The 15,046-nt window shown below is 38.7% G+C and overlaps 1 protein-coding gene across 4 annotated transcripts in view; it reads right to left on the bottom strand.

Annotated features, from left to right (window-relative positions):
* AP3B1 (adaptor related protein complex 3 subunit beta 1) overlaps window positions 1–13,161 on the bottom strand; it is a 150,214-nt gene extending 137,053 nt beyond the window's left edge. For 2 of the 4 annotated variants that reach the window (XM_027671455.1, XM_027671457.1), the window contains exons 1-2: window positions 12,910–13,161; window positions 989–1,064 (exon numbers count right to left, since the gene is read on the bottom strand). In XM_027671455.1, the coding sequence (XP_027527256.1) occupies window positions 989–1,064; window positions 12,910–13,040 (207 nt within the window). In that variant the 5' untranslated portion in view covers window positions 13,041–13,161. Of the gene's footprint in view, window positions 1–988; window positions 1,065–4,232; window positions 4,350–12,909 lie in introns of those variants that run through there. The other 2 variants (XM_027671456.1, XM_027671454.1) reach the window with 2 other exon arrangements.
* Between the last annotated feature and the right edge of the window lie 1,885 nt (window positions 13,162–15,046).

Here is a 15,046-nt window from a genome sequence, read left to right on the forward strand (position 1 = left end):
TTTCCAGCATCTCATTCCCCAGTCTGTATGTTCATCCAGGGTTGCCCCATCCCACGTGCAGAATCCGGCACTTTCCCTTGTTGAACTTCATATGGTGATTGCTCAGTTCTTTAATTTATTGAGGTCCCTCTACAGGGCCTCCCTGCCCTTGAGGGAGTCAATAGCTCCTCCCAGTTTTGTGTCATCTGCAAACTTGCTTAGTATCCCTTCCAGTCCTGTGTCCAAATCATTTATGAAGATGATGAAGAGTGCAGGGCCCAAGATGGAGCCCTGTGGAACCCCACTAGTGACAGGTCACCAGTCTGATGTCACCCCATCCACTATTACCCTCTGTGCTCCAGCCATGAGCCAATTGCTCACCCACCACATGATGTGTTTATCCAGCTGTGAGCTGGACATTTTGTCCAGAAGGATCCTGTGAGAGACAGTATCAAACTCTTTACTGAAATCCAAAAACAGTACACCAACTGGCTTACCTTGATCAGCTAGGTGGGTTACCTTGTCATTTAATCACCTCTATAGGTGCATAGTTCGCCTGAAATACTTAGTCAACTACATAGGCATCGTGTTCAATTAAAAAAAGAAAATCCTTCTTTAATCTAATAAAATAAAAATAGTAAATGCAATTTGTCATTTTTCCTGCAAATTTCTGCTGTTTCCAGTCTGCTGATTTTGAAGCTTCTCTCAAGGAGCCATTTCCTATTCAAGGTCTAACTGAAAGTAATTATTTACAGGCATATTGGCACTATTACATGAATATTTTAAAAGTACATGACTGCATATATCCTGATATAGGAATTTCTACACAAAATTCCAAATTAAGGATTTCACCATTTCACCACTACAACTTTTAAACATCATTTAGAGATTCAAATGCTAATGTTGTACAGGATCTGTAAAGTGAAAACATTATTCCCATCCAGGAAATAAAAATAATAATAAAAACCCATATACCCTAATAAATAAAAATAATAAAAAAATCACATACCCCAACAATCCTCTTCATAGCATCCAGCTTTGCAGAATCTTTACTGCTTTCCAACATTTGTTTTAGGTCTTCATTTCTACGGTAGAAAGAGTAAAGCATCAATTAGAAAAAATAAAGTATAAAACCAGAATACCACTTTTTATATTCTTGCATCAATTCAGCAACTTAAGTTGAACCACTGCCCCTTCTTGTCCACTTTTAAATTGTATTTACTAACATGCTGGCCTAGTACAATGAAGTGTTTAGTAAAAGAATCTATCAGATTCTAACAGTAATGTAACATCACACAACTTCAATTGGGTGTATGCTGAACCTTGACTGGAATCCGGTTGAGGTCTTGAGGCACAAGAGCTTAGTTTAAACCAACAACTCAACTCATTCTCTTCTCCCTTTTCCCCCAGTGAGGGCCAGATGCAATACCCTAAGGTTGACACGTTTGTGTTAAAATATAGTATCAGCTTACATAAGTCACTGTAAAGCCCAATAGTAGACTTCAGTATTCTCTGAATTTCACTAAAAATCACGTATATAACCTTTCATTTGCTTTTCTGGGTTGTAAAATGCCATTCCTTGTCATCAGGATTAAAAGCCTCAGATCTGCAGTATGTCTATTCTACAAGCCATATGATTAAGATAGCCTTATGATCAGACATATATTGTCCAAGCAATTCTTACAGGTGAAACAAAATTCTCACAGAAAAATATCAAGTCAATAAGGATGCTTTCTTGTAGATACATCTCCTCATTAGCTGCCACTAGTAAGAAATCTCACCCTGCTTGGCATTTTAGACGCAAACAGATCACAGTCTGACTGCATTTATAGACACCAAAAGTTTACAAAAAGAATTCTTTGAAAAAACAGCCTTTTGTAGTGTCTGGATTAAGTACTAAAATACGAAGCAAACAATGGCTCAAGAAGAGACCCCTGCAATACTCCAAAGAACTCTAAAAGCTTTCCAAAACCTGTGAGCTTTCACACATTGAGGGCCTGGCACGTTGGGTAGACCCTGGCTGGACACCAGGGGTCCACAAAGCCACTCCATCACTACCCTCCTCAAGCAAGATGAAGGTGAGAAAACAAGATGTGAAAAAAAAAACTCATGTGTCAAGATAATGACAGTTTAATAAAGCAAAAGAAAAGGCTGCAGGTAGAAGCAAAGGAAAAAAGAGATTTATTCTCTCTTTCAGATCCACAAGCAACATCCAGCCACCTCCCAGGAAGGGGGGCTTTAGTATACATAGCAGGTGCTTCAGGAGACAATCATAATAATGAATGCCCACCCCCTTCTCCTTTTCCTTAGCTTTTATTGATGAACATTCACCACACAGTATGGATTATTCCTTTTGTCAGTCAGGGTCAGCAGTCCTGGCTATGCATCCTTCCAAGATCTTGCCCACCTCCAGGCTACCAGTGAAGAGGGATATTGGAGAGACATCTTGACTACTGTGTGAGCAGTGCTCAGCAGTAGCTAAAACACTGGTGTGTTATCAACTACCAAAAGAAAGCACAGCATGATGAAGGCTGCTATGGGGTAAAGTAACTCCACTCAGCCAAACCCAATATATCCAGACAAGATTTCAAAGGTGAATGCAAAACCTAAATATATTCTGATTTATCACTGCCCTCCGAATTTCAGATGGCAAAGAAAAAGAGGTTTAAGTCAAAGACATAATTAGTTACAGTGAGACCAAATGTTGTCATCCATTCCTTCATAAATCTTTATAGAACATTTTTCCTATTTGTAAGGAACAGAGTCACTCCAGTAGAGATCTCCTCATCTTTTCAAAGCCAATACTGCATCTATTTTGTGCCCTCCATGAGAAATCCACATTGCCCACATGTTTCAGTATACATCCACAAAATTAAGAACCACAACCAGATGGGAAAAAAACCCCAATCAACATTATTTCCTACCAAGCTCTCTTTATTCTTGGCCACAGAAATAGCTTATTTTGCTGACCATTCCTATCCACCTTGGTATAGGACACCAAGTAAGTCTCAGTTCTTTTAGGTTAGCTTGAAGTACCTTGCCTGCGACTTTGCTGTAGCTGGATACAGAAATTCAGAGGCCCTTAATTCTTTTTGCTTAAATCTTAATCCTTACCTGTGCAAGAATCTGTATGACACGGTTATCAAAGTTATGTAGCAAAAGTCTGGACTTGATTTACAAAGTTGTTTCTTATCCTATGCTCCAGCTTCCTACTGCTGTTGCAAACAATGGAATACATAAAAATTTTCTTAAGAAAGGATGTTCTTTATGTTTGATCTCTGTATACTTTCAAGATTAATAAAGGAGAAAGGAGATTTAATCCATGAAACAGATAGCAACTAACAAGCCAGCTTTACGTTACATCTAGGTGTTAAAAAGACAAATTACTTGCCAGTAGAATTGCCTTGTTAAGGGCTCGACATGTTTCAATTATCTCAGACCTTGGGGGAGGTTAACAAAGCTTGGGAAGAAGGATGTACCACTGACAGTGGACACAAAGAATGTAGAATTTATGGTTCACAAGGACATTTGCAGAACCCCCAAGATAAAGAATAAAGACAACTCAGCAACAGTGCTGAATCAGCTCCAACTCGGTAAAGGGTAATTCTGCAGTGGGAGATTATGACTATGGACCACCAACTCAAAAAACCCACCGACCCAAAGGAAAAGAAAGGCTGAGCAAGTGGAGTAATTAACATGAGAAGCAAGAGAATCATTAACCAACAGAAGACAGAATACTAATTAACACGAAAAAATAAGAATACGTCAAAAAAGTTGAAAATGTGAAAAAAATAATTTGAACTTCAGGATCAAGTAGCAAAAACAGAGGAAGTTATACAAGACAAGATCCAAATAGATGCTGAAGATTTTCTCCCAGAATGTAACAAATACGAAGAAAAAAGGAAACGGTGGATTCAAGATGTGAAGACAGAAGAAAGGACTATTTAATGATGAAATGTACTTTAACTGCTTATAGAAAATATCATACATTTCAAATTACAACATTTTGAAATGTTAACTGCGAAGACATAAACCACAGAAACTAAGATATGAAGACCTGTTTTCAGCCAGCCTTGCTTCCGTAAGAGAAAAGCAGCAGGTAGGGAAAAGGAAAAAAAAAGATAAATTAAATTATAAGTTCTTGAAGAATCCATTTGGAAATTAATTGTTACTTATATTGATGGGTTGTGAGGGTTGTTTCAAATATTTTCTGACAAATTATAATCCAGGATTACCAAACATTAGGTACTTACAGAGTAAAATATTCTCCATACATCCACATGAATCAGCAGCAGCAGCAAGCCTTTCTTCTTGTACAGTTAGATATAATTTCAGTGTAACCTCAAAGTTTCGCTCCTTAAGAGCAGATTTAATAGTGCAAGACACCTCAACTATTTTACCCAACATTGTGGAATTTTGTTCCATTCTTTTAAGTGCAGTATTTAAAAAAAAAAAAACAAAAACAAAAAAATTAGTGGGCTCAATCAAGCTTGCCTTCCAAGATTGAAGTCTACTCAAAAAAAAAAAAAGAAAATCTTTTTATGTAACAGGATACCCACTCCCTTGCTGTTTTAACTTCTAGAAACAAATATCCTTTGCAGATTTCAAAGGACGTTTCCCTCCAAAAGCAACTCTTATCAGCAGCCTCAATGAACAATGGGAAAAGCAAATGCATTTCAGACTTTTGTAATACAGTTTATTGTACAGTACAAAAATATTTCCATCTTTTGAGCATTAAGATGATTTAAGGGAACTTCAATCCTTAAGTTAGATCCCTCAAAACAGAAAGCATAAACGTAAGCACTACACTTCGGTTCAGGTTTATATACTCATTAATTATTCTGAACTGACAATTCTTCAGTACAGAATGTTAGACAATTTCTTTATCATTTATGTCCACTTGCCAGGAGTTCAGGAAAATGCAAGCAACTCTCCAGCTGCATCAATACTTTTGCCCCTCCCTACTAAAACTTGGAGGATAATTCTAGCCTTACAGAATTAGGTACATATTACAGATGATTGAAATATAAGCTTTATTACTTCAGGAGTAACACCTGGTTTAAAGAAGCCTAATCTGATAGTTGACGAATGATGCAGAGCTATACAAAGCTGGAAAGTAATGGCTCCAGCAACAGAAGACATCAAAAAAAACCCCACCTTTGTTATAGTAAACATAGTCTCTGAGCCATTTTGCCTAACAATAAGAAGAAAGAAAATTACTTTCCAAGAGCAAAAAAGGGATAAACAAGAAGACTCTCACACACCTAAGAATGACACACCTAAGAATGCAATGAGATTTCCCTGAGTTCCCAACTCATAATCTAGTGCTTAACATCTTTCATAATGCAGCCCCACCATCCCAAAATGTTGCAAGTTCAAAGCACTGCTATAGAATTTAATTAGAAATATACTCATATACAACAGTGCTATGAAATATGATCTTTACTATTGGTATAGCATCTACTACAAAAGGTAATGAGTCAATTATTAATATATTTAGAAATCAGTTCCCAACTGCCTTTGTAATCTTTACCACCACAGGCTTATATTCCTCAATACTAGAATTTGAAAGCTAAAGGAGTGTAAATTAGAAAGGCGAATTCATCACCTAACTTTCTCTCATAACAAGCATCACATATGGCAGATCTGCAATAACACAATATGATGGGCATCACAAAACACATCCAGAATAATACGTTCTCCTCAAAACACTGTTGAATGTTAATTCAATGAATCATGAGCAAGATGATTTCTAATTTTCCTCTATGTTTTCATATTTTATGATTGCGGCATTTAAGATACATAATACTTTTTTCTTTCTATCTCAAAATGCTGCTTTCTTAATACCTTTGTACCATTTGCAGATACAATAAAGGTATGGACATGATAGGACTGCCCTATTCCAATGCACCAAAATAAGAGAGGGTGCAAGGGGTGGAGCTGTGGTGTGATGAGTGTGTGGAGTGCAGGGAACAAAAGAAAATAAAAACAAAAAACTACCCTGGATCTTGAAATTCATAAGATTATACTGCCAAACAGCTTTAACAGCCTGTTATGCCAGAGAGCACCTCGACCACCTAATTCTCCATGTTGATTACGGCAAACGGAACTAGAGACGAACTCTGAATATGCCATACTATTGTCAGCACACACTTGGTCACTAAAACTGCTGTCTTGCTCAGGTTAAGACAAGGATTACGGATTCCATTGAGTAACATTACCCACTTTCACACAAAAACAAACAAACAAAAAAAGGGTAGGTATAACTACACATCACTGAGGTTTACACACATTTGGCAGCAATAAATCTGAGCCCCTCAATTACTTCATCTTCTCCTAGGAACTATGACAAACTTTTAATCATACTAAAATATTAATCCATAACCTGCGGCATGTCATTTGCCACTGCATCTACGTATTCTGAACAATTCTTGTTAAGAGAACACTTGCTCCACTCAGGTAAAATATACATTTGTTTTATTTTCTATTCTTTTTTAGGAACATTTAGGAACATTGTAAGATGAAACCCATAAAAGGTTTTGCTACAGTTCCAATGTACCCACTCACTTAAAGAAGTCACACACTAATCATAAGGCTTTCTTTGTAAATAAGCAGAAAGTTCATGAATATCAAAACTGAAACTGAAGCCCAGCCAGTAATGCAACAAAAACCTTGGGAACAGTTTTAATCAACTCTATGAAAGAAGAATGAATTTTAAACAAATAAATCCACAGTGAGACAGAGGGTCTTCATATATAAGGACAGCACTATATCACTGGAAGAAAAGATACAGGAAATGGCAAACAAATCTACCACAGGGGAGGAAGCGAGTTTCTTGGTATTATGGCATAAGCTGTTATAGAACAGAAGTTACAGAAGTCCCACTCAGTTGAATTTTAACAATGCATTTCTTGCTTTAAATTTTCCATCCGCTGCATACTTTCAGTTACACAGTATCAATTGCACTGTTCTTGTGTTCAAAGTCTTTAGGAGACTTCAGTTGAGAAGACATGCTTTTAACCAAAGCATACTAGGACTTTTTTTTTGCCTTCAGCACAGCAAAACATTCCAACATAAAGTTCAAAATAAAATACTGTGAATGTTACCAGGTTTGAAGCAGAAAATCGACACTGAGAGAGCAGCTTAACCTTTTGCTCTGGCACCTGAGTAGTAATGAAGTCCTATGTAGTACTAATAAAGTCCCACGTTTCCCCACAAAATTTAAAAAAAAAAAAATTTTTTCTTACATTTTATTGGCACTGCAAAATCCTCAAAATAAATTGGCTTATTTTAGGACACGCTATTGCGTAAACTCTAAACGAGCTTAAATTTAACATTTAAAGAGGAACTACAAATTGATTTCAGAGCCATAAAACCTGAAAGCTAAATTGGCAGGAAATACATGCTACCATATGAGTTTACTTTTGCTGTTCATTGGGGATTTTCCTCTAGCAGGAAATTAAGAAACCTGAGTTTCACTGTGTTTCAGTCTATACCACAAACTGTTTGAATGACATCTTGTGGTGCTATTCAGTACTGCCATCCTCTTCCACTACAGCACTATATTTACTGCTAATTCACAACACAGTATTCAACTATTACTTCAAGGAAGACTCAAGTCATCTGGCTATGAGTGTAGCTGTTCTATGGTTTAAAAAGAAATTGAGATAAGAATTAATTTATTTGCTTTCAGCTACTCCTAATTTTCCAATCTGAAAAAGAAATACACTACCCAAAAAGCAAACTTGATAGTTTAAAGAATAGCCTGCACAGATGGGAGGAAAACAAGGATAACTATAGTATCCTGTAAGGCTGAGAGTCACAGAGAACAAGACTAGTTATAGTCTGAGCAGCAACATAATTTAATTAATTTAATTAATGCTTTGCCACTATTTGCTCAAAGTACTTGCAATCTGGATGGTTTAGGTATAGTCTCATCCTTCTGAGTGAGGAAACAGACAGAAAAGTGTAAAGTTAAAACCTGAGTAAAGCATCTTCCCAGTTCTCCGTTGTGAACCTGTAGTACTCAAACAGTGCTTCAGCAGTGCTTCAGTGCACTAACATCTGTAAGTTGCTGCTACCACCACCGTCAATGCAGAGATGTAAACAACCTACATTTCAAATGCTCTAACCAGATGGCAGCTAGTATGACAAAGCAGTTTGAAATCCTTTCTGGATCTGATTGCAATTTAATCTAAGATAATCTATTGTCAGTAGAGAGGTAACAGACACTACTTCACCCGAAAACAAGAAAGGCTGTCTGAAAGGATGAAAAGTATCGATCTTCTAATTCCACTGCCTATGACCTCTTCTGATAGTGCCCACACCATTGACACTGCAAAGAAACTTCTGCTAGGGAGAAATCTTCCTTGATGGAAGATATTAGTTTTCTGAAGACTGAGAATCTGAGGTGGTGCTGCCACTTAAGTGGTTGTGTCAACTTACAGCCAGTCTTGAGGCAAGTGATCAGAGTTTGCAGACATTTGTAGATCACTTTGCAGCATTGGGTGGTTGTAAAGGGATTATAGGGAAGTGAGAAGCAATATCACAGAATATTCTGAGTTGGAAGGGACCAAGATCACAGTCCAACTCTTAGTGTTTCCAGCTTTCCCAAAAATGGTGGGAAAAGGTTTCTTTTAAAGATAGCACCACAAAGCTGGTGTTGTCACTGACAGAACCACAGTGTTAGTATATTTACATAGAGATTCATGATATTTCAGAAACATTGTTAAAGAGCATTACAGTGCTGTTCATCTTCTGGTAGGATGCCAAAAAGAATTCTGGTTTCCTTCCAGAAACAAAACTACCAAAGGGTGGTATAGAAAAGGATAGCCTTCAAAAAGCAGAACTAAGACAAAGTGGAATTTCTTGCAAGCATCAGCCTTATAACAGTTACACAAATGTGTATTTAATACCACTCAGGATGCAGATCAAAGCAAGCATCTAAAGCAAATATATGATAATGCAATAAATATGCAGAAACCACAGTGAAGACCTTAAACTATAAAACTTGCCTGAGAAAATAAAAAGGCCTCAAAAATGTAATGACTACATTACAGAGTACCACAGCAAATCAACAGTTCATTGCTTGCATCCTCATATGTGCCAAGTGAATGGCAATAAGCATATATTCACTCTGTGTCACTTCCCATCAGATCTGACAGATTTCAGCTGGAGAAGTGTTCTGCATTAGTATTGCCCACGTTTGTACACTGCACTTAGTTCCTATCCTGGTACTGACTAGAGGGTTCAGATTTTATCTTGTGGACTCATCAGTTCATCCAAACCATTCAGCTTTGCTGGGTTGTACATCCTACTGAAACTGGCATATCACCACATTAGTGGGCATAGGGCCATTTTAACAGATGGGAAAAGAAAGTAGTTGTGCCAATGAGCTAGTGGATGCACCAAGTTTGAATATTAGAGCTGGAGTGTCCTCCAAGAATTTCACAAATGGCAATCCATGTACAATCTCTCCATCACTGGTTGAACAGAATATGCCAAGACAAAACTAGATCAATTTAAGACTCCAAGAACACCTCTGGCAGTTGTTGAAAGTAAGCTTTTAGTTCCAATGAATCTGGAAAAGTCTTCTGCACAGAGAATTGGGCAATGAGTATCTTAATGAAATCACCACCTTCAGCTCCCTGCAAAACACGCTTACAAAATCTCTGCAAAAAAAAAAAAAAGGCTTTGCAGCCCTGATGAGTTTTCTGATAAATGGCTCAACAAAACACATAAGCCAGATTTGCAACAACAACAAAAAAAAGTCTAACAAATTACAAATGTATTTTGCTTGGCAGGAATACAGCTTAAAGATGCAAATCAGTGAAGTTGAAAATGTGTGTTATAAATTTTGCCATCTGCTTCAATACTGTACTTATCAATTGATATCTAATGACGTTACTCCTGTGGTTCACCTCTAAGTTTTTACATTTTATTCAGAAAAAGCAATAGCTACTTTTATTGCTGAAACTGTACTATTTCCAAGAACCAAACATTATCATACTTCAATTTTATATGCAGGCAAATTTTGTTTAAAATGCAATTAATACAGATGAAAATCCTCTGTCCACCTGCAATTAACTGTAAGTAGTAATAGCTGCACCCTAATATAAGCAATTAACAGGGATTCTGTGTACTAATTAGCTCTTCAATTACTCTTAGAAGTTGGAAGGTGGTTAGAGCTTTTACTCCTCCATATAGAGCAATAATAAGGTAAAATGAATAATAGAACAAAAATATTCTATTATCTCAGGTGATGTGCATCACATGGTACCTCTCTACACTATACAGATGATTTTGAGAGTCTTCCAGTGCTTATTGCATGGATTCCATCTATCAAGAACATGGAGAAATAGCTTGAGGCCCACAGGTTGGATTCAGCTTATCCATAAGATTTACATTACCCATTGGCTCTTACAAATTTTCTGCTGAAAACTCCTGTTATGGGCAAAAACAGTCTGCACTTGTCTGCAGACTGTTTCCATTATTCTGGTCACCAAAATCTGACCCTTTTTCTCCTTTTTCAAACATGTGGGACATGATAAGGCTTTCAGCTGAGTACTTCTACTGAAATGTGAAAAACAAAACAGGACAAATAACGTATATTAGGTCAACTTCAGATTTCATCTTTAAGTCTACCAATACTTATTCGTGCCTCTGTGCAACTTGTCATAGGCCCTTCTGCTGCAAGATCAAAGGCAACTTATCCTAATATACAATTTGTTCATTTCAGAAGCATTGTGGCTTACTTCCTCTTCATGGCAAACAGTAGAAGACAGACACACAAACAGAAGAGATTGGAATTTTTTTTAAGAAAGGGTTTACAGTAGTGTCTTGATACGTATACATTAACAGCATGATATTGTTACAATTAACTCCAACAGGCAAGTGCAAGCTTCTGATCTAACTGTCACTGTAGTAATGTTCAGGGCCATATATTACATATGTGCCCCTTTGCTGAGAAGGAGTACTTCTCGTATCATCAGTAGGTCTAAGGAAGAATTCCCGCTTCCACAGCAACAAAAAAAGCACTGAAACACCACAGTGATATCAGATATAAACACATCAGCAGTGATGAATGACAATCAAGAGACAACAGCAAACAATCCCTGAAAAGTCCTAACAGTAATTTCTTTTCACCACTGGAATACTCCACTATCCCCACATTCTCATATGCAAGAGGCAGGGACACATCTAGGACTTCTCTGTACTTCCTTGTATTGTTTTTTCATCAAGTTTTGGGCTATTAGTAGAGTGAACTATTAGAAATATAACCTATATGCTTGATGAATTATTACTGCATTTTCCAGAGTGCAACATCGTCTGCTTTTCTAACAGTAACCCTCAATTGCAGTCCAGCAGCTTTTTCACATTACACAAATTTCATCATCTTCTCTGCACAGTGTCTGTTCCTCAGCTACCCAATCCATACTCAGAGCTTAACAACACAAGTCTGAGTCATGGATAACTTCCTATTTCAGCAAGAATTTTTTTTTCAGCTACAAAAGACCACTGAGATCAATGCCTGCTGTCCTCTCAAGTAATTCCTTTAGAGGACAGACATTCTCCCCATTCCTGTAAGTGTCAGAGAAAGTCTGGAGGAGCAACTAATTAATAAGACATTCACACATATCATAAACTATTCTGTTTCTTCCATACTGAAGGACAATCATATACATACACACGTACAAAATATCTCAGGACCCCAGAGCTGTATTTCCCCATGATCACTGGGGAGCCTTGGGTAGAATTAGTCACTTCAGCTTCTGCATCTAATAAAACAGGGAGCTATACTTCACTTGCAAAACAATCTGCAAAACAGTCTGAAGTTTATGATTATGATTAGAGAATTATGGCCATGACCAATGATTGGGGTACTCCCCTCTGTGGAAAAAAGAACGTCGCAAAATGATGATTAAGATGTAAAGTGCAAAGTTGTTTCTGTGGAAGGAGACAGGAAAAGGAAAGTACAAACAACACAGATAAGCTACAGCTGATTCACAGAGGGGCATCTATGCTAGAGCACTGAAAAATTCAATTGGAACAGAATGAAAATACAAAGAACTTAGTGGTATAGAAGGGGTAGAAGAAATGCGATTTATCTAGCAAACTGAGAAGGCTCATCAGCTGCTGATTCACAGAGCTAAGCATCAGAGTGACAGCAGCTTCATGTTGTTGTGATTTACTTTGGTGTGGCACACAAATAAACACATCAGTCGAGGTTTCTAGAGCATGAATGTTCTCTTTGTGCAAAACAATCAAACTGAAGAAGTAGCAATTGATTTTCTAATGTACATGAGACCTTAGTTTATGGTGCTTTTTATTGGTTGCTCTTGGAATAGATTTCCAATTTGTTGCAATTGTCCAACTGCAGCTTAGCAAACCTTTTGATCCTTTCATTTGGACACTCTTCCTCTCCAATCCACTTTTTCTTGAAGAAGCTGAAGGCTCTCTGTGCCAGTGCACTAGGCTGGGGCTTTTTTTTCCCCTTTCTTCATTTCCTCATTTTGACTTCTGACCAAGATACTGTTAGCACTGTTAACACCCACTTCGAGCTGGCCACCTCGCCCTGAACAACTACATTTAAAACTACAGCCCCCACAAATACTTTTTTTACAAGCACTTTTATATATATAAATACATTTGAAGGCAAAATTAAGATAATTCCAGCGTGGTTGGCTGTCGAAACAGAGGAAAAACGATAAGCAGTACTTCAAACAAACCAACTGAAAAACTTTACAGCTAACCCACTCCCTATGCACACCTTAAACGTAAACAAGTGAACTTTTCCGCGGAGTCACGAGGGGGAAGCGGGAGGCCCCTGGAGCTGCCCCTGCCCGTGGGATGGCCCGCCATCCCAGCACCGCCCGAGCGCCCACGGGATCGTCCACCCAGGACCCGCACCGAGCCCCCTCCCTCCCTTACTTCTTGGTGTCGCTGCTGAAGAGCCCGAAGGCCGCGGGAGCCGAAGGGACCATGGTGGGCGCCGCTTCTTGCGCTAGCTCGGGCGCCGCCTCTCCCCCCTGCTCGCTGTAAGCGAGCCCGTTGCCGGACATGGTGATGGTGTCGCCGCTACCGCCGCTTCCCCCCCGCCCCACCAAAGTTGCCGGTGCAGCTCTCACACACAAACGCACCCCGCAGTCAGTCACACCCCTGACAGCCCCGGCGCTCCCCCCGGAAGCTGCCCGGTCACGCGGCGGGGGGCGGGCACAGCCGGGAGGGCGGGGCGGGAGCGGCCGGGATCAGACGTGGCGGTCCTGGGGTTAGCGCAAGTACCGCCTGCCGAGTTGTGCTTCCCAGCCCTCCCTCCACTGTGCCTTTGGCGCAGCCCTTTACAGTACAAAGTACGGTCTGTGGCAGTGATCCGTGCTCCCCAGATGCTCGTGTCCGCACAAATGCCGGTGCCTCACGCTGATCCCCACACTCACAGTAGGAGTGGGGCGGCCCTGACTGGCAGCAGCTGTTTACATATGGGAGGCCAAAAATGTAGAAGGATAATTAGAAGTCGTCTGAGGAAAGTTTCTCCTAATTTCTTTTTACAATCTTGTTTTCCTATGTTCATCTTTCCCCCCTCCCCGTAGTCTCTGAGGAATGATCTGTATTCATTAAAACGCCCTTCTATCCATCTGCTGACATATATTAGTGGAGTGCAACCTTTTCATCCTTAGAAGTGAACTCATTTCCAAAAGGTTATCTCTTCACAATCAATACCTTTTATCTTGCAGAGGAAAAAAAAGGGGGGGGGGAGGAAATGGATTGTCATAGTATTTTTCTGAAGCAGCTTTTTGACTTGCTTGTCTTTCAGCTTGCTTGTACTTTTCTGATTGAAACTGAGTCATTACCAAGCAAATAAACTTTACAAAAAGAGTTACCAATACAGAATTTATTAAGAGTGTGGGACTGCTATAAGGGTAGTTGTCCTCAATAGTTGCCTTCTATGGATGTCAACATTTTGATTTTCTTTTATGATCTCTCACGGCTTTTCTCGGTGTAGCACTGTCTCTTGAAAGTCATGGTTTAGTGTGCAAAAGTCTCAGTATGAATGTTCTTGGCCATCTACATTTTACCTGTTGGTTATTTAGACTTCCATTTTTGTCCTGCCTTTTGCATTGTTTACAGTAGCAGCCATCATAGTTTTCTTTCCCTGTAGAGGTAAATACCTCATTGTTACTACCATAAATGGTCACAGTAACTGTTGGTGCTCATCCAATGATGTGACTTGGGGCAGACACCTCATATTACTCAACAAGCTGTGATTTTTTAATTCCCACAAACATTAACTTTCTTAGACTTTCTGAAAAAAATTACAGAAGATACTTTGCAGCGTTTTTTACCAAGTTATATACATTTTGTGGGGATTTTTTTTAAGCTGAGCTGGGCTGCCAAATGTTTATTGTGTGCCCTCTTGTGGCTCCAATTATTAGTATGCTATTTGACATGAAAAAGGAGATGCATTGGTAAGGAAATTATTTTTAAATGGAATTTGAGTTCTATATAACAGAAATGTCAAGCTATTAAAAGCTGTGCTCATATTTTCTATGTTGCTAATAGTTTCTGATATACCCAAAATGTGCTGGTGTTGCAGATCCTACACAAATGTGTAAGACTTCTGACTTGTAAATGTCATTGATAAAGGATAAGTAATGATACAATACAAACTTCTAGTAATACAATTTCTCATTCAGTAATGATTTAGAAATCTGATGTATAATAAGTTACTTTAAAATTAAGTATCAAGAACTCATTCCCTAACCTGGAATAATGGGTTTTCAGTCTGTGGCATGAACTCAGCTTCTACTATTCCTGAATAGTTCAGGAAACTCTTACACAAATGAGAAAGCTAATGAGCCTGAAAAAAACTTTGATCTGCCTCTCTCCAAGTGAATCAAGATTTGAACTGTAATGAAAGCAAATGAGTGCTCTTTCAGAAGTACTGGTTCTCCATTCCTTCTTAGCAGAACTGGCTACCATATTATCCACAGGAGCTGCTCACAGTGATATTGGAACAGGTTTTACTGGTGTCAAATGAATATAGCATCCTACTTTTCTCTGTATCTGAAGC

This window comes from Neopelma chrysocephalum, unplaced genomic scaffold (assembly GCF_003984885.1).
Source record: "Neopelma chrysocephalum unplaced genomic scaffold, ASM398488v2 Primary Assembly neopelma1_97102, whole genome shotgun sequence".
NCBI lineage: Eukaryota > Metazoa > Chordata > Aves > Passeriformes > Pipridae > Neopelma > Neopelma chrysocephalum.